Raw genomic sequence first — 21,285 nt, 5'->3', positions numbered from 1 at the left:
AGAATGATTTTAACCTTTGTCCATTTACTTTCAAAATCCTATCATCCCTAGGGTCCTCAACTACTACAACTTCATGGTTAAACACTTCCCTTACAATGAAAGGGCCATCCCACCTAGGTTTTAGCTTACCTAGGCCCAAATATGCATATTTAAGACCACCAGGTAGTGGTTTAAGCTCCAGCTGTAATGCCTATTCACTTGAATGCACAAGATTTTTTTCATTCTTTAGTAGCTCCTCAAAGCAAGGCTTCCATCCTTCATTAACTGCCATCATTTGTTGTTCTTCCAAAACCTGTGAGGAATCCAACAAAGAAAAATTTTCAGATACATGAATATCACATTCTAAATCATAAGAACCAATAGAATTTTTAAGAAGAGTTTCAAGAGGACCAGAAAAACAATTCTTATTAAACTCTTCTTGAATCACTGCCCCAATAAGGTTCACATAAGCATAGTCATCATCCTCATGTGAGTTGCATCCTTCCGTTCTTGCAATTAATTAAACCATTAGCTGTGGCAAGAAAATGTCTACCCAAAATAATAGGAGTATGAACACTAGGATGTAAAACAAGTTGGTAATCTAGAACAATAAAATCAATAGGATAATAAAATTATTCAATTTTCACCAACACATCCTCAACAATCCCCCTCGGCTCCCTTATAGAGCGATTAGCCAACTGTAAAGTTATTGAAGTAGGTTTTAACTCACCAAGTCCAAGTTTTTGATATACACTGAAAGGGATCAAATTAACACTTGCCCCAAGATCTAGCAATGCATGCTCCATGATGTAATCTCCAATAATACAAGAGATCGTAGGACAACCTGGATCCTTAGACTTTGGTGGGGTCTTATGTTAGATAACTGCACTTACCTGTTCTGTTAGGAATGTAGTCTTCTTCACATAATGCTTTCTCTTTATGGTACATAGGTCCTTAATTACCTTGGCATATGTAGGCACTTGCTTGATAACATGCAACAATGGCAAATTTATCTTGACTTGATGCAAATGCTCTAATATCTTAGATGTGGCGTCCAATTTCTTAGGTAATTTTAAGGCTTGTGGAAATGGTGAAGGGATTGGGCATTGTTCAATGTCATCAAGCACAAGTGACTTAGTTTCATCATTCTCCTTTTCAACTAGGGTCTCCTTAGATTTCTTAGTTACTAGAGGAGAACTTCTATCAATCTCTTTACCACTCCTCAAAATAGTCACAGCTTTTACTTCCTCATATTAATCCTTAAAGCCAATTTTTAGATTTTGATTGATGGGATTAGGTTGAGTTTGGGAAGGAAGCTTCCCTCTCTCTGTCCCACTCAATGAATTTGTAAGCCTAGTTATATGACTCTTGGTCTTTCTTACCTCTTCATCTAGCCTAGTGAGCATGGATTCAAACTTTTGATTTTGCTCACTTTGCCTTTGAATGAAAGTACTAAGTGCATCCTCCAAGGAAGGTCTAGATGATGATGATGATGATGATGATGATGTTGCATGTAGTGAATTAAAATTCCTTGGAGCAGGAGGATTCAACACATTGTCACTCTTATAACTCAAATACAGATGGTTTCGCATATTTGGGTTATAATTGTTAGAATAAGAAGAATTATTTGGCCAGTATGAATTAAATGCGTGTATTTGTTCTTCTGGCACATTCAAGAATGGTGAAATTGATGCACATTCATTTGTAGCATGGTATATCTCATGATAGATTTTACACACCTCCATTAGGTCCTCTCTAAAGGTAGCACTAACACTCTTACTTCCTTTCATTTTGAGTGCCTCTATTTCTTTAGTTAACATGCTGATTTTTGCACTCGTGTTATCATCTTCCCTCAACTTGAAAACACTTCCACTAGAAGTGGTAGTGGTAGTGTTAGTTCTAGTCCTATCAGTGGAGTCCATAAGGCTAGGTCCAGTCCATGTGTTAGAGTTTTCAGCTATCTCATCAAGATAATCCATTGCATCTTCAGGTTTTTTTTTTGTTGTAAAAAGTCCCCTTCGCATGAGAGTTGAACAAACTGTCGGTCCCTAGGTGTAAGTCCTTCATAAAAATAGCTAACCAACCTCCAATCTTCATACCCATGAGTTGGGCAGAAATTGAAAAGATCTTTGTACCTTTCCCAAGCTTGATATAAGGTCTCATTCTCTCCTTGGACAAAACTAGCCATCCTTCTTTTTACTTGCTAGACTTTGTGGGGAGGGAAATGATTTTTAAAAAACTCTTGAGCCATCTCCCCCCAATAACCTATAGACCTAGGTTTCAAGGTGTAAAGCCAACTTCTTGCCTTATCCTTAAGAGAAAAAGGAAAGAAATGTAACTTAGCAGTCTCAATAACATTTTGTGCATAGAAACTACTAATTACCTCTTCAAAAGCTCTAACATGGACATAGGGATTTTCATTTTCTTGTCCCCTAAAGTCAGGAAGTATTGCTAATAAACCTTATTTCAGTTCTACATGTGATGCATTAGCTGGAAACATGATGCATGAAGGAACAAAATTTTGTGTGGGATGTAACAATTCATTCATAGTTCTTCTATTCTGCTCATGATTATTATGTGTTTCATCATCCATGATTGATGAAGAAGGTGAAGGTGTGTCAAAAAGATTACCAAAGTAAGTTTCAAAATTTTCTAATCTACCTCTCTCGTTTCTAACCCAAATGCTCATGCAACAATGAATCCATAATCAAATAAAATAAAATAAAAACAAAATAAGGAAAAAAATGGAACGAAGTTACCAATAGAAGAATTTCCACCAGCTATGCTTTGCTCCAAAAAAAAATTGCCTCTGAACAAGTCGCGGCTCCCTGGCAACGACGCCAAAATTGCTTGCTCACTCCCAAGTACAGGAGATCGTAGCAATATAATTCTCGGAGTATTGAGGTTGAACCACAAGGAGTAGGATAAATTCAAAGATAATATAATTAAATAACAATTTGGGTGAAGAAGAAAAGTACTTTTTCTTGGTGATTGTTAACAAGAATAATAATAATAATACTTGATTTAAATCAATAATGTAAATATCAGGGCATCGAGTTGTTCCCTATATCGATATGAAATTCTTTGTGATCTAAGAAAATATATATTTCATAAATGATTGTTCTTATACAATTAAAAACTTATGATTCAGTTGAACTGAGACAATTTAAGAACGCATGATAATCTAGATTAATAATGTGATTAGAATAGTTTTCAGAAAAATCCATTCACTTTAAAACCTGATTTCTATTTGAAACTATTAGAAATTCATCTAAACGATAAAAAAAACATGATTGAACTTATTGAAAGCATGAAAGAACTAATAAATCAAAAGAAATCTAATTGAACAATCAAATATGTTATTGTCTAAAATTTTAGAAAGAATCATATTGAATATTCATATCGTATAGAAGAAACATAACCCCTAGCCCTAGCAAAGAGTTTAAGCGGCCATTAGAGAAAGGAAAATACAAGGTTTTCTGTCCAAAATTCATTCTACATAGCCTCTCTTCAAAATCCTAACGTCCAAAGTGTCCAAAGAAAATAAAACTTTTACTATTTTAATTTTCGTCCAGATTTACAGCAGTAACTTGTGAGTTAATTTCGGCCTTTAAAAATTATTAATTTCGTAAAACTCAAAACTGGAAAGTTGTAGATATTTAAGTCACGGTTCCAACCCATCTGGTCTTGTGTCAATTGAATTTTTGAGGAGAGAGATACACCCAAAATACCGATCAGTACTCAAATCTGATTTTTCCTTTTCAGATTCTGCCTCTTTGATTTTTTTTCCCTATTTGAAGCTTCCAAACATGGTAGACGACCCAAGCACTCCAGCTGCACCCCGTTAGAAATTTAAGCATAGTCCTTTAGCTCCTCTTTAATTCTAGTTTAACCTCCATTCTCTCACAGACTCTTGTAAACTCATATTTTTCACATGATTTCCTGAAAGTAGAAAATTACATGCAATGAATGACATCTTATTCAAGAAATTATGTAAAGATAAATAATAGGGACTAACGCAAATCATGGTTTAATTATACAAATTAAACATAGTAATAAGGAGATAACGCCGACATGGCGTTATCAGCCTCAACAGCACCAAGGGGAGCCAATAGCTTCTTGCTGCAAGCCCCATCCAATTTGCCACCTTCATCCCAAATCAGAATTCCCACTCTAGCCGATTTGTGCTGCAAAAACAGCTCCATCCACGTTTATCTTATAAGAGTTAGGCAGTTGAGGAGTCCAAGTTGCAGGACACTTCGCTTTCTGCATAATGGTGACTGCTTGACTGGACTGGTACTCCCCCAAATAATCTAAAGCACCATGGATTATTACCCATTTTTCTTCACCCTACCATTCCTCACCTCATTCCTATTATTCCACATAACCCATGAAATCATGATAATCTTTCTACCAAGTCTTTTTCCCATTTAGCCACCATAACCACATGCCACAAGAAATCCATAAAAGAATTGAAATGGAAATTATGTCTCACCGGGATAAGATTTGACATGGACCATATCTCTCGAGCCCTTGGACAATCCCAAAACAAGTGACTCGATGACTCCACATTTGCTTGGCACTCATCACAGCAACTCTCTATTAAGACCTTCCTTTTCACAAGATTATCCTTTGTGGGTAAGATGTTTTTACAGGCTCTCCAAGTAAAGTGGCGGACTTTGTGAAGAACATTTACCTGCCATAAATACTTCCAAAACTTCCTTGAATTGCTGTCATCAAATACAGCCCAAGAATCAGACCCCAAGCTCATCTCTACAGCAAGCTTGTATGCACTTCTCACACTGAAGCTTTCGTTTGCTGTTGGAGCCCAAACCTGCCTATCCTCTGGAAGCTTGGAACTCAAAGCGATTCCTTGTATCACCTCAACTTCATGAGGAAGGAAGAGTCTTTGGACAAGCTCCTTTTTCCATGCCCCTGTCTCTGCATCTATAAGTACATCAATTGTGGCCTCAGGTTGTAAATCAGAAGGAGGGGAAACAACCTTGTGAGTGGACAGAGTAGGCAGCCACTTATCTCTCCAAATCTAAATACCACATCCATTACCCACTTGCCATCTAATACCTTTCTTTACAACATCTTGAGCAACTATAATACTCCTCCAAGCATAGGAAGGATTACACCCCATCCCAGCATGAACAAAGTCACTATTAAGAAAGTATCTGGCCTTGAAAACTCTATACACTAGATAATCTTGACCCGACTGCAACCTCTACCCTTGTTTAGCCAACAACACCAGGTTGAACTGTTTTAGTTGTTTGAACCCCATACCCCCACATGCCTTCGAGGCACACAACTTATCCCAGCTAATCCAAGCCATTTTGCGCTCGTCCTTACACTGACCCCACCAAAAATTCCTGATTAAGCTTGTCATTTCATCACATAGAGAATCAGGGATTTTGAAGCAACTCATGGAATATGTAGGAATGGCCTATGCAACAGCTTTTATCAGCACTTCCTTACCGGCTTTAGATAGAAGCTTTTCTTTCCAACCTGCCAACTTTTTTGCTAACTTCTCCTTTTTCACTATTGGTTTTTTGATATTATTATCTTGTATAATTGTATAATAGGCTAGCTTTTTCCTTTTTTTCCTAACAAATTATTCTTACAATGAAAATTGGTTACTGCTTAATTTAAAGGGGATTCTCCAGAGCCAAGATAATAGATGCTAAAAGGCTTGCGTTATAACTTATATGGATGAATTAGGAGCAGAGATTTGAATATAAAAGGGGTCCTAAGGTTGTACTTAAAAAAAGAAAAAGAAAAAAAGAATCTAAGATAAAGTAGACTCAAGAAACCAACATCGCAGATATCATATACATTTGGAATCATTATTGTCTTGCAAAATAGAATTTTGATTCTAGTAATTAGTGTTTTTTTTTTTTTTTTTTTTTTTTTTTTTTTTTGCCCTTCTAGCAAGTAGGGGCTGTGGATTTAAATCTAGGTTCACCCCCACATAAATGTTGGGTAATACTGCTAAACCATAAAACTCTTTAACTCGTAATTAATACCTAATTTTTATATTTTATTTTAATTTAGGTTGAGTGAAAGGAAAGATGATAGATGAGAGATGGTTCATGTAGGTGGGTGGATCAAGATTGAAGAAGAGTAGAACCACAACAAGGACTTCTAAAAAGACCAAGCACACATGTGGGCTTTTGCTAATAGCCTAATACACCAACACGCTACTTAGAAAGAAGGCCTTAGTATAATTAGGGTAACAACAACCAAAAAATTGCACACCTTAGCGATGTGGTAATTATAGGGTGGGGGGATTTGACGGGAATTATCCCTAAAATTATGCTGTTCAATTGTTCTCTTTGGTTGGCTAAGGGGATGATTTCCAAAGAAGCACCTTCAAAACTCTATAGACACGTGTGTAATAAATATTGATATAAGGGAGACTTAGTGACATTTGGTAGACCCTCCTCTATTTTAGAGGGCCTATCTACCTAACAAAGCTCAACTACCTAGCATCTGTTGACACGTACTTAAGGTTAAGAGACCTCATTGATCCAGCTTTGGTGGGCCCAAAAATATGGGCTTGAGAATTCTTTGGGTAGGTTAATTTTCCACTTTGGACCTAACAGGTCCAACCTCCTCGAGATGAAAGCACCGTGCAGTCCACTTATTTGCAAATGTCTTTTTCAAAAAGTATATCCTGGTCGGCTATCTATGATTGAATTACTTTAGCATACTTTGAGTAAATCAACAAAAAAAATCTTGGCCTCCTTGACAATTTGCAAGTGAGCAGGTCGACGCGTATTTCGAAAGCGATATCATCGCAATCTATACCTACCGGGTTGTTATGGATATGGGTATGGATATGTTCTATCAATCGGATTTTTTATATATATATATATTTTTTTGAAAGGATTTTTTTTTAAAAAAAAATTAAATAAATAAAATAGAATTTCAACTTATAAGTTTTAAAGTTTATTTTATGATGGTTGCTTTTATCATTAGATTAAGAGTGATTGTTTTTATCATTAGATTAAGAGACTGATTGATTTTATGTGTAGGCGAATTTCAAAAACTCCAAATTTTTTATTTGATAACAAAAAATTTTGCTAGTTAAATTAAATGGAACCCACGCCAATTAAATTAAATAGGTTCCCTCTGTGACCATTTTTTTTCACTTTAAAGATTAAACAACTATGAAAAAACATGCGCAGAGGACAAGCATATAGTGAAAGGATTTGTCCCGTGTCTTCCCATTACAAATGTAAATGGCGCATTTAGTTTTAATGGGATTTTTACTTTTTTAGTGCTTTGTAACTGTTATACATCGCACCCATAAAGTTTATTTCAATTGAACTGTGGAATAAATTTAGATTATTTTTAATAGTACCTTTAGGATATGATATCGTTCAAATTATTTTAATCTTAGCTTTTTATATTTTTATTCGTGAAAAAAAAAAAATTGAATATTAAATTGCTTGAAATTATATGCTTATATATGATAGTAATGGGTCCCATACCTTAGAGAAAAAAAAAACACACACACAAATGTATTATAGAATTTTTCCCTAAAATGGCCAAACAAAATAAAAAATTGAAGTACTACAAATTAGGGAAAAATTTAGCAAGCTCCTTAAGTGCAATACATTAAATTTCTCGATTAAATTCAAACACACAATGGTATTGAATATTGAGTCTATTTACTAATAATCACAAACAATTTTACATTTTTAAAGAATTTTTAAATTCAATGTATTTATATGTTTGAATTTATTAAGGTATGAACTTTCTTAGCCTCTCTCTTAAAAATTACTATTAGGATCAAGAGCCCAAGGCCCATAAAACAATTTGTATACAGATGAAATATGTATAAGGATTAGAAACACCAACTAGGAGCAAAACCAAAAATAAACATACAGTTAAATATAACCTCAGCTCTATATAACATTTCAACTCCAATTGGCAACACTCTAGCTTTGATCAATTCCACATAAAAGTATAAAACAATTGCTTTATTTCCTATCTACCGTATAAGTGTTTATTGATATATGTAGCTAGCTAATTAAACATGAAGGGAAGCATATTTATTTATCAAAGCCAATGCATTGCTAGTCATATGTGCAATGTTCAAGATAAATTTCCTTACATCATTCTTCACATTCCCGTTCATGGCTTTCCCTTCAAACCCATCTGTGCAAGTGTCCTCATCCGTTAAAGCAGCACTAACCCAAGTTTCTATGTCATTCATTACAACTTGAAAATCGGAGCCTTTGAGTTTACCCATCTCTGCTATAGACTCTCGAAGCTCATACACCGAGTCACTCAACACTTCAAGGCAATCCTTCATGGCACCTATTTCTCTTGGCTTCAAACCATGGCTTTGTGAGAGGTTTAAAAACAGGGCTGAGGTTGATTTAGCCGCTGCAAGAGTCACGTTGAGAGCCGTGGCGGTGAGAACTTTAGGACTTGTCTGGATTGAATCTGCATGGCGTAAGAGAGAGCTAAAGCAAATTCTTGGATAAATTGTTGCACTACAAGATGTTCTAATAAAATCGGTGTTGGGTTTTGGTGCAAGGTCTCTAGAGGCTAAGCTTGGCTTTGTGTTGGAAAGAATGACAAGTAGTATGAGAAGGGAGTTAACAAAAATTTTAAAAGATGAGCCTTCCATGTCTCTCTTCTCTTGAGAGATCTCTCTTCTTTCTCTAGATTAAGAGCTAGTGAAGTTTTAATTGTAGGGAATGGAGACTTTACCAATTTAAAGAATTAAAGGAAAAATATATCTCTATTCAAAAAAGAAAAAGAAAAATATCTCATGAAAGTAACTTTAACCTATAGTAAGACAAAGGATGGTTCTTCTCAAAAAAAAAAAAAAAAAAAAGTAAGATAAGGATGGAGTTATTTATTTTTATTAATTTAATTATATATATAAATAAATGTGGTTGTCATTAATTATGAAACAATTTTATAAAACAAAATTAGAGTTTTATTTAATTCAAGCCAATGATTAATCGTTTTATTTTGACAAAACCAAATTAATATGCATACAAAATTTTTTTTCCTTCCTATCAGGAAGCCATAAAATCCAACGGTAAACAATTTTGAAAATGATATGCTAAATTGATCCACGTAAGTGTGTATTGCTAACACCATATAACAAAAAATAAAATTAAAAAAAAAAAGATTCTAGAGGGATCCAAATCCAATAATTAAAAAAAAAAAAATTGAATATTTTATTTGTGGCCAGTAGGGTTTCAATTTTTTTTTAGTCCAAATAAAAATAATAGGAGTAATTTTTTTTCAATTTGCTAAAAACATATGGCAGAGGGTCAATTTTTTTTTTTTTTTTTTTTTTTTTTTGGAGAAAGGGAAGAGGGTCAATTTTGATCTAAAAGAACCGTTCAAAGACCGAGGGTCAATTTTAATTATTTATACCTTTTAAAAAAAAAAAAAACATCTCAACAAGAATTTGATGGTTGGGGATCGTATTCTAATTCTTGTGGTCCCTGCTCCAACGAATATTTAAGAGGATGAAGACTGATGTTCTCAAAAATCAAAATAACGTACATGATATAATTAAGATGGTAATAACTAGTTGTGGACAAAATAAATACATGATGATACAGGATGCGAAAGTAAACGATAATTAAAGTCATTACCTTTCGTAGCACGTCCACGGGTGGTCCTAAGAGCCTAGAAATAAGAGCCCTTGCCCAATAGCCAGCAACTTCGTACCCTCGGACGTAAGAATTGGGGCGCAGAATTGTATTCATTCCCTACTTATGCGTGTGAATTGTGATAGAATGGGGACCAAACTTTAAAAATTCAATTTAATATGTGGCTGCACAACAGATTTTGTTCTATCATAACGGGGCGAGGGTACAGAAGATATCTCTTACACCTGCTTTATAGAGTGGGCCTTTTACATCATAATTGGATGAAACTCATAGACTTATGAGAGGCTCGTTCCAAGAAGAGGGCATATAAGATCCGTACTAGTTACGACGGATCATTGGATTCTTGATATTAGGTTTATCATCTACTTGCATATACTAGTTACAACGAATCGTTAAATTATTGGCATTAGGTTGGATGCGTTAAATTATTTTAATCTATTTGATAGAATTAATTTGACTTAAAGAGTAGTGGATGCGTTCAGCCATATAAGTTGGATGAAATTGGTTATTCAATGTTAAAATAAAAGTTGAGGACTTGACGAGATCAATGACGAGATCAAACCAACATATCAAGGATGAGGACTTGACTTACTCTCACCTCTTATAGTATAGTGGCAAAGCAGTACTTCGACCTTGATCTACTGTTGCAACAACAACAACTCATTGACATCATGTCTAGCCAACGTTTCCTTAAGGCTTTTATGTGGTTTTACCATTTTATAAGATTGTCGATCTTGATGAGGATTCAATGTTGTCACATGGTTGTTAGAAGACTCAAAACCACAATCCAACAGGGTCATATATTTGTTTATTTAAGGAAGAACAAGCTTGAAAACTAAGGCTGTGTTTGGCTCTATGTAAATTTATTTCCGAATGTAAAATCGTTTCAGGGGAAAATATTTTACAGAAAAGGAAAACTTGTTCTGTTGTTTGACTGTGTTATGAAAATTATGCTGGAAAATTATTCTTTGTGTTTGGTCTTACATGTAAAAAACCTATTTTCAGAAAAGGGAAACACAAGTCAACCCCTAGCCACCACTTGGTCCAGCCACCGCCACTACCAAGGAAAAGCACAACCCACCACCAACCACCCAAAATCCAGATCGAGAAGAGGAAAAAAGCCGCCCCCATTGCTTCGTCACCACCAAAATCCACCAAAACACCACCACTCACACCACCACAATAACAACAAAATTTGAAATCAAAGAAAAAGAATATCAAACACAAAAATATGTGGGGGGTTTGGTTCGGGTTAGAGAGAAAAAGTGAGATGAGAAGATGAAGACCACCGTGGAGAAGAGAGGGAGGGTGAGACCAATCGAAGAGAGGGATGGTGAGACCATTCCAGATCGAGCTATAGCGGTGGTGGATCGGGTTCATGCAAAGGTAGAGGATGTGTTTGACTGGTCGGTGGTGAGGTGGAGTGAGAAGATGAGGGAGAAACTCACCGTGGGTTGAGAGGAAAACGGCAGAGAGGTGCGTTGGAGAGCTTGGTGGAGCACGGCCTGCGGTCGGTTGTCAAGATTGGAGCTCAACCTGTCCTCGTCGATGCATGGCTAGTGATCGGAGAGGGAGAAGAAGAGTTGAGGAAAAAAAAAAAAAAGCCTAGCCGGCGCGTGATCTGGGCAGTGAGGCGGCGTGATTTGGGTGATGGAGGTGGCAGTGGGGGCGGCATGATCTGGGCTGGCCGGCGCTTGGCTGGGCGGCCACCTGTGCTCTCTCTTCTAGCTCACACACACTCTCTCTCTCTCTCTTTGCGCGTCTGAAGTCCGGAAATGGTTTGAAGTGAAAATAGAAATGTAAAAAATTTTCCGGGTCAAAGCCATAATATTTACGGTTAAATGAAATGGTTTTCCAGAAAATTCTATTTTCCATGCTCAACCAAACACACAGTGAGGTGTAAAACCATTTCTTGAAATGGTTTTACGCCAAAACAAACGCAACCTAAGAAATAAATTAAATATATATCTATCATCCGTTATAATTTTTAGATTAAATGAAACTAAAATAAAAATAGAAAATTTCAACACTCTTTCTCCTCGTTACAAACTAAGAAAAATTTTAAGGACTTGATTCCCAGTTTGATTCTAAAAATATAAAAATTACATGGAAAAAGCTTGATTTTGATTTTTGAACAGTTAATATAAGAATGAAAATTATGTTACAAAATGAGAAGATGTTAGATATCTATCTTGCCCGACCTGAAGGGTTTTCCAAAATTTTAATAGCATTTCATATCGTGATTGTGTTGGTCTTCGAAAATTTTAATGGCATTTCATTAAAAAAATTTCAAAAGACAATCATTATCTATTATTTGAAAAATTATGAGCCACTATTTATTTATTTATCATCCAAATAAATAAATACTTGCCGCAAAACTCGACCCAATTTGATTCCATAACAAAGTTTATTAAAAAAATGTGGGGCAATATTCTTTTTCCATTTTTTTTTCCTTAGGAGATGCAAGATGTGAGTCAATGTTGTATCCAAGTTCTGCTAGAGCCATCCATAAAGCCCAAATTGCTTAATCTGCCCTGGGCAGTTACTGAATGGGTATAAGATCTAGAGACACGTGCAGCTCTCTTATTGGGTGAGCTTGGGATAATTTGAAGCCCATTTGAGAGAGTCTCACTTTCGCTAACCCAAAAAAAAAAAATAATAAAATTAAATTAAATAAAATAAAAAAACGCCAATATGATAGTTTCTATTGTTGAGCACTATTGAGCTCCAACCACTTTGGTGGCAATGAAGGATATTAAGGGCCTGAGTTTGAAATGAAATGAGCAATGTGACATTAGCTATCATTAGTAGTCACTCTCATTGAGCTTTCATGCCCCAAAATTTTTTCCTAATGTCCATCAATGTCACAATCATTTCTCTCCCATTGTAAAGAAATCTCTAACCAATTTTCCTATTTTTTGTTTCTATCTAACTAATTGGACTGGGTTCAACATGTCGATAATTGGAGGTCGAATTATTGTGGGTTATTATGATTAAAACCTGACTATGAAGTTATGACGCTACTTATATGCCATGTGCTTTGAAGTCAAATGAAAGTGAAACCATTCCATTTTTCAGATTGATCTCAAAAAAAATATATGCAAACAAATTGGTTATACGTAAGGTTTCATAACTACTCAAATATGAAATGGGAAAGATACATTATAGGTGTAGAGAGGGAAAATTCTCGACCTATCACAAGCTGACATATCATACTACCAAGTTCACAAAATACGGCCAATTACAAAGTGCCACATATTGTTACTAGGTTTTGCTATCACTACTTAGAAACCAACAGAAATATGCCAAATGTCATTGAAATAGGGGCATAAAATGCATGCAAAAACCAATCACACATCAGCGCGTGTAAGCGATGACATAAGCAGCTTAGCACGTGTAAGCGATGACACAGGCAGTCCAATCGGGTGCAGACATGTGTCACCTTGAAAATCAAAACACTTCAGCCAATCATAAGATGCCACGTGTCTTGGAGAATAAAGTCTTAAAGCCCCTCCAATTAGACTGTGATACATGTCACCAATCAAACTTTGCCACGTGTCGCTCACCCACCCCCAAACTCATATAAATAGAAGCCTTCCTAAGACATTTCAACAGAAATTTGCCAAATGTCATTGAAATAGGGGCATAAAATGCATGCAAAAACCAATCACACATCAGCGCGTGTAAGCGATGACATAAGCAGCCTAGCACGTGTAAGCGATGACACAGACAGTCCAATCGGGTGCAGACATGTGTCACCTTGAAAATCAAAACACTTCAGCCAATCATAAGATGCCACGTGTCTTGGAGAATAAGTCTTAAAGCCCCTCAAATTAGACTGTGATACATGTCACCAATCAAACTTTGCCACGTGTCGTTCACCCACCCCCAAACTCCTATAAATAGAAGCCTTCCTAAGACATTTCAACACACCAAGACATATTGGGAGAGATCTTGGAACACACACACCAAGAGATCTTAGAAGACACCAAGATTCAGAAATACAGAAACTCCGCTAGAATCAAGCCCTGAAGCCTCCAGGAACTTCAAGAACTTCAAACTTCAAATACAAAGAACATTCGAAGCAAAATCATCCAAACTACTTGCCTAGATCTCAAAGGTCACTGAAATCAAGCTTAAAAGCCTCCAAAAACCTCAACAAATAGCAAATCAGCGAAACTATATAGATTCAAGCCTCCAAAGCCCCAAAGAACTTCCGCCACAACCTTTGAATACGAAAAACATTTGAAGAGAAATCATCCAAATCATCTTCCTAAATCTCAAAGTTCACTAGAATCAAGCTCAAAGCCTCTAGAAACCTCAACAAATAGCAAATCAGCAAAGCTCTAAGGATTCAAACCTCCAAAGCATCGAAGAACTTCCACCATAAACCTTTATAAAAGAAGAATGCACGAAGAACATGGAGAACACACAAAGAACACACGAAGAATACGAAGAACGTGAAGAACAAAGAATTTCTAACAAGCTTATAGCAAGAGATTCATTGTAATTCTGTTTCAAAGATCTTCAATCCATTCCTTAGCTAAATTGAAGGATATCTTGTATTCGAATCAAAATCACATCACCGCAATTCCAATCAACAAATCTTTCAAGGAGATCAAATCAGAAGATCATTCTTTTGTAATTACAGAGAATTGTACCACATATTCATCAATACAAATTTGCATTTGTGAAACTATTTTACTTGTTTCATTTATTTCAAACTAGAAATTTAGTCGTTCCATAATAGGTATGTTTGTATATGATTTGGTTTTTGATTTTAATAAGCAACGAGAAAATTGACATGTTGAAAAAATAAAATAAAATCGTTAAGAATGCGAATAGTGATCATACACCTATGCCATGTAATGAAGCAGGAATTTGCCTCATCAGTATGTTCCTCGTCAGTTGATGGATGACCTATAAAACCTGTGTCACAGAAAGAACTCAATAGATAAAGGCACCGGTTTGGGGCCTGCTAAGGGCACCGGTTTGGGGCCTGCTAAGGACCCTCCGATGCTTAAGTTAGCTTGTTCTTTTTTGGAAAAGCTATAATCTCTATCGTAGTGTGTGTTCCCTTTTACCTGGTTTTTCTGGCTTTATATAGCCTTAGGTTGAGTTAATACTCAGCAAACCGTTATGTTGCAGCTAGGTAATTAATGCTTAATGATTGCAATTTAACTCCAACGTTATCTGTTTGTAACCGGTCCTTAATTCAGCATTATTGGATGATGGTAATGGTAATCTGTTATTCATTGCTCAGTTATTGATTGTTGCCTGGAGTTAATGCACATACGCTCATCCATACCCTTACTTGTCATTGTCAGTGACGATTTTGCAGGTAATGGATAAGCATTTATATGCTATTCGTCAGTTGCCCTCCTTATTGCTTTGTCATCTATCATTTGGACGAGCTAAGGAATATGGAAAGTCCGTTTTGAGTAAATCACTTTGTACATGCCTCGAGATCCTCATCCCCTTATATTTATTGTAGGGCGATATTTTCGTTAGTTGATCGCCACGTTCCACGTTTGTGTTGGCCGCATGTATGTATTTTCCTTGAGTTTCCCGCGCATTGAATACATTTCCTTTTTTTATGAAAAAGCCTTCTCATATTCCTCTTCTTCTTCTTCATTATACACCAAGCTTGTAGTCTGAAACTAAAAAAGGGTTTCTGCATAGTAAGACTCCTTTATCTCCCTTAATGATTGATTTTGATTTTATTATGAAGGAAACTCCCTCTGTTTCGTTCTTCTTTGCTAGGTTAGGAGTGTTTTTTGAGTCTTCAGGTGGACGCCATCCCCACGTAGGTTTATTTGTTCCTCGAGACTATGGGGCTTTCAAGCCTGTTTTGATTAGCCTTTACCTTTTGCTCTGTTGTTCTCTAATTGCCCATTACCTAGAGATGACTGCCATAGAGTACAAGGACAGCAACGTTAGGTCTAGTGAGTTAGAAACTGGTTTGTCGTCAATGTGGTGAGTCTTCTGATAAAGATTTTAAAATCGTAATGTCAAAACCTCTATCGTCTTCAAAACCCTCCTCTTCTTCTAAAGTTCCATTATCTTCAATCCCCTTTCATGCTCTCTTTGAATCTTGCCTTTTAGAGTCGAGACACTTGAAATCTATTTGTAAGAGGTTTCAATTCCCTGAGGGGGTATCTGTAAGATTACCTCATCCTAGTGAGAAAGCATGCACCTTTGCCCATGGCGAGGTGTGTTTTTACGAGGCTACTTTTTCATGTGGCCATCGTTTTCTGCTTCATCCCTTTATTATGCAACTCCTTTCTGCTCTTAATGTTGCACCTGGTCAGCTCGTCCCTAATACATGGAGGACAATCATTGGTTGTATGTCAATCTGGGTGTTTGTCCATGATAGGGACATGATTACCCTAAATGAATTTCTTTATTTGTACAGTTTGAAACCTTCCACCCATTATGGGTATTTTGAGCTTCTTCCTTGGAATATGGAATCTAGAATTGTTTGTGTCTTCCCTACTTCCTTTCGTGATTGGAAGTCATGATATTTCTTCATTTTTGGATCTGGATGGGAAACCATGTCTGATGACCTGTGGGGTGAGGTCCCGTGGTTGCTATGGAAATGGGAAATCCCTTCACTTGGTGCGTCTCTCTTTTCCTCTTCATTAAATAGATTGTTTTAAGTTTTATTGCTTTTCTGATATCTTCTTTGCCCCCTTTTTTACAGTTGTTGATTGTCCTTTGCTAGAGGAACATTACCAAAGACAGATTAAGGTTGCCCTTGAGTTTGCCCTTATAGTTGACAATTTCGACGAGATGGTTGATCCTCGTCGTCTATACGAGTGTTGTCTTGGACCCGAGCCTTCTGCGTACATTTTGAAGAAAATTGCCCAGGAAGAGAAGAGTATGTTTTTAATCCTTCGTTCTTTCTTGTCTTACCTTGTAGATTTTCACCCTACTAACCTTCCTTTTATAGAAATGGCCACTAGGTACAACAAAGACAAGTACGCCTGTGTTAAGAGCTTGAAGAATGAACCCCTATCTCTCATTACCCCTGGATCAAAGAAACGCAAGCTGGATGAAGGGAAGGACAAGACTTCTGCCCTCCAGTCACTTTTTGGTACTCCTTCTTCCCTCACACCTTCCCTCGAGATGATGATCTTCAACCTTCTGACCACACGCAGGAAGGCCAAGGTTGGCAAGAGTGTTTGGGATAACCCTGCTACTGCCCTTGGACGAGCTCATAATGTCATCACTGACGACGAACTTAAGGGCCTCTCGTCTATCCCTTCTCACGAACTTGTCAGTCGTCACATTCATAAACTAGTGTAGGTATTTCATTCAACATTTCTTTATCACTCGTCAAGTAGTTATACCTGTTAAAAATGACTAACCCTTCCATTTTTTTAGGTTCTTGGTGAGTCCCTTTCGTTTAACAGCAAACTATTTGAGCAGTGAGGAGAAGGTAGTAGTGGCCAACTCCAAGGTTGACTCTATTGAGGCCGAAAGCTCAAGGTTGAGGAAGGATCTGATTGAAGCTATGGACCAATCGACCAAGAACAAGGAGAAGGTGAAATAACTGAAGGAAGCACTAAAAGTTGAGAAAAAGCTTGCCATTCAAAAAGACGAGGAAGTCCAAGCTGCCTTCCTAAGAACAGACGAGGAGCGTGAGAAGGTGATTGCCAGGTTCTTGGAGTCTGATCGCTTCTCTGGCATGTAGTTATACTTCAAAGGCTTTGAGCTTCTTCGTCGTTGGATGATAAAGCAACATAGTCATGTAGCTGATTTTGCAAATCTAGATTTTGAAACCATTGAAACTGAGATTCTTGCTAACAAGGCTAATGAGAAAGAAGGCAAAACCATTGCTGAAGCCACTAAGGTTGTTGAAGGAAAGGGTGCTACTATAGGAGAAGCTAATGACAAGGACGGTGTTGAGGAGATTGTCAGTGCTCCTTGAAGTAATCCTTTCTTTTTTCTTTTTCTTTTTTTGTTCCATTTTAAAGACAATGGATGCCTCCTATTTTGAGGCTTTAAATTTGGAAACACTGGGTGCCTTTTGAGGCTTTAAATTTGGAAACATGCATTTATCTTGTTTAGAACTTTGAAGTTCTTATGATTCATACTTGCTCCTTTATTACCCTGCTTAATAATTTAACCCATCATTTGAGTTTTCACCATGTTCTGTGATTTTAGCTCATTTTTAGAGTCGTTACCACGTCTATGATTTTCAACTCGTCAGTTGGAGTTTTTACCAGTTGCTGTGATTTTGACTTATCTTGTGAGTTTTTACCACACGTGATTTTAGCTTGTAATTTTAACTTATCTTGTAAGTTTTTTACCACCTTTGTGAGTTTAGCATGTGATTTTAACTTATCTTGTAAGCTTTTACCACATTTATGATTTTAACTCGTCATTTGAGTCTTTACTGTATTTTGTGATTCTAACCCTTTTGAGTTTTTACCACACTTACGATTTTCGCTCATCATTCGAGCTTTTGTCATTCTCGTTTGTTATTTGAATTTGTTACTGGATTTCAGTTACTTCCTTTTCCTTATTGAACTTTGACATTCTGCCAAACTTTATTGAAAAAAAGGATGGCTGAATAAGTCTTATTATTTCACGCATTCCTCATATACGAGGGAATTACTAGGAAAACAACAAACTGAAAATAGCACTAACAAAATACTTGAAAGAAAAGAAATACTTAGAAAAAGTAATTAAATCTTGCTTATCTAATGTGTTGTCAGGCGAGGTACTCTTTACAAACAAAGCTTATTAGACCAAGCGGTAGCTTTTACTGATAGTACTTCTTGATGTGTTCCACGTTCCAAGGATGAGGAAGTAGATTGCAATCCAAATCCTTCAAATAATAGCTTCCTCGTCTGGAGTAATAGATGACCTTGTATGGACCTTCCCAAGTAGGCCCTAACTTCCCTTGCATTGGATCCTTAGTAGCTTGGGACACTTTTCATATCAACATGTTGTCAGGGTTAAACCTTCTAAGTTTTACCCTTTGATTGTAGTACTTCTGTATTTTTTGTTGGTACCAGCCATTCTCAAGGCTGCCTCATCTTTGACTTTAGCCAAACAATCCAAGCTGACTTAGTTCGTCATTTTTTGTACCTTCGTCTTAATGAGCTTGCCTAAGATTGGAGACTCCTATCTCAGCTGGAATAACTGCTTCAGTGCCGAAGGCCAACTTGAATGGAGTTTCTCCTGTTGGTGTTCTTGTTGTTGTCCTGTAAGCCCATAATACCTTAGGCAACTCTTCAAGCCATGCACCTTTTGCCCCCTCAAGTCATGCTTTGATGAATTTAAGCAAAGTACGATTTGTTACTTCTGTCTGCCCATTAGCTTGTGGATGCCCAGGTGACGAGTAGTGATTTTGTATCCTTAGCTTTGTGCAAAACTCCTTGAATTTTCGACTATCAAAATGATGACCATTATCAGGTATGGTCGTCTTAGGGATGCCAAACCTACAGATGATGTTCTTCCAAACAAAGGTCTGTATCTTGTCTTCGGTGATTACTGCTAGTGGTTCTGCTTTAACCCATTTGGTGAAGTAGTCAATGGCTATAAGTAGGAACTTCACTTGCCTCTTTCCCAAAGGGATTGGGCCGACAATTTCTACTCCCTATGTAGAAAATGGCGAGGGTGAAAAGATGCTCGTCAATAACTCCCCAAATATATGCTGCACATTGCCAAACCGCTGACATTTATCATATTTCTTTACAAGTTCAGTTGCATCCTCTGCATAGTTGGCCAAAAGTAGCCTGCCCTAATCATCTTTCCCACTTGAGATTGTGGCCTGGAATGGTTACCACAGACACCTTCGTGTATCTCTCTTAGTACGTATGCCACTTCGTCAAGGGTCAAGCATTTCAAGTATGGCATTAAGAATCCTCTTTTGTAGAGTTCTCCATTCAAAAGAGTGAACCTTGCTACTTGGACTCTAACCTTATTTGCCTCCGATGCGTCAGATGGGAATTGGCCGTCTCTGATGTAGGATATGATTGGTTCCATCCAGTTGTTTGGTTTTTGAATTGCAAGGGTCTATAGTCTGTTAATACTAGGGATTTTCTGAACCTTTATAAGCAAGCCTACTGTTGCTAGAGCATTTTTAGTTGAGGCAAGTCTAGCTACCTCATCAACAACTAAGCTTTCTTCCCTTAGGATTAGCTCGAGTTTAACGTTATCAAACTCGTCAATGAGCTGGCTCATCAACTGTAGGTATTTCTTCATCATTTTCTCCTTTGCTTCATATTCATTGGTTATTTGCCTAACAATTAGCTTAGAATCAGACCTCAATCTCAAATTCTTAACTCCCAAGGCTCTTGCAACCCTTAAGCTGGCAAGGACTGCTTCATACTCCGCCTCATTATTCGTTGCTGGAAACTAAAGTTGAACCCCATATTTAAGGATGTCATTCTCTGGTGACATCATTATAACACCGATGCCTCCGAGTCTTGTTACAGACGAGCCATCTGAGCAAGCTGTCTAATACTTTGCTTCCTGGTCAAGGTCTGGAAGAGTGAATTCCACAATGAAATCTGCTAAAGCTTGTGCTTTGATTGCTATTCTTGGCTTGTACTCAATATTAAACTGGCTTAGCTCAACTACCCACTAGACCATATGACCTACAACATCTAGTTTGCTCATTGCTTTTCGGATTGGCTGGTCTATCATAACTATAATGGTATGAGCCTGGAAGTATGGACGAGGTTTTCTCGAAGCCACGATTAACGACAAGGCCATCTTCTCCATGCGTGGATACTTTGCCTCGGCACCCTGAAAAGCCTGACTAGTGCAATACACTGGCCTTTGTATCTTGGATTCCTCGCAGATCAAAGCAAAACTGGCGGCTATTGGTGATACAGCCAAGTATAAAAACAAATCTTCTCCTTCAATCGACAGGCTTAACAATGGAGGCTTGGCCAGATACTCCTTGAGGCTCTGAAAGGCTGCCTCACACTAGTCCGTCCACTAAAAAGCCTACTTAAGAACTTTAAAGAAGGGAAGACACTTGTCAGTAGCCTTTAAGACAAACTTGTTTAATGCTGCTACTCGCCTCGTTAGTCTTTGCACCTCCTTAGCTGTCTTGGGAGAGGCCATGTCGAGTATGGCTTTAACCTTCTCTGGGTTCGCTTCAATTCCTTGCTAGGACACCATGAAGCCTAGGAATTTTCTTGATGAAACTCCAAAGAGGCACTTCGTAGGGTTAAGCTTCATCTTATGCCTTCACAAAGTGTCAAACGCCTCTTGAAGGTCTGCAAGATGGGTTTTAGATTCCCTGTTTTTTACGAGCATATCATCTATATAGACTTTCATATTCCTTCCTATCTGCTTGCTGAACATCTGATTCACCAACCTTTGATAGGTGGCTCCTGTATTCTTCAGTTCGAATGGCATGACTTTGTAGCAATATAGGCCCTGCCTAGTGACGAATGCAGTTTTCTCCTGATCTTCTTCCTTCATTAAGATTTGGTTATAAACTGAAAAAGCATCCATGAAGGTTAGTAGTTCATGGCTAGCCGTTGAATCAACAAGTTGGTCAATTCTGGGAAGAGGAAAACTATCTTTGGGACATGCATTGTTCAAATCAGTGAAGTCCACAAACATTCTCTACTTTCCATTGGACTTCTTAACCATAACCACGTTTGCAAGCCACTTTGGATAG

The 21,285-nt window shown here is 37.2% G+C and overlaps 1 protein-coding gene across 1 annotated transcript; it reads right to left on the bottom strand.

Moving 5' to 3' along the window:
- Positions 1-7,879: 7,879 nt before the first annotated feature.
- LOC126699738 (21 kDa protein-like) lies at positions 7,880-8,712 on the bottom strand. The gene has a single exon (XM_050397710.1). It carries the CDS (start codon positions 8,624-8,626, stop codon positions 8,021-8,023), a length of 606 nt encoding a protein of 201 aa, XP_050253667.1. The 5' UTR covers positions 8,627-8,712; the 3' UTR covers positions 7,880-8,020.
- Between the last annotated feature and the right edge of the window lie 12,573 nt (positions 8,713-21,285).

Source organism: Quercus robur, chromosome 9 (assembly GCF_932294415.1).
Source record: "Quercus robur chromosome 9, dhQueRobu3.1, whole genome shotgun sequence".
In the NCBI taxonomy this organism is placed as follows: Eukaryota; Viridiplantae; Streptophyta; class Magnoliopsida; order Fagales; family Fagaceae; genus Quercus; species Quercus robur.
This window is presented reverse-complemented; position numbering and strand designations above follow the sequence as displayed.

Coding starts and splice junctions, on each gene's coding strand:
- LOC126699738 (XM_050397710.1), bottom strand. CDS start 8,626: ATGGAAGGCTCATCTTTTAAAATTTTTGTTAACTCCCTTCTCATACTA.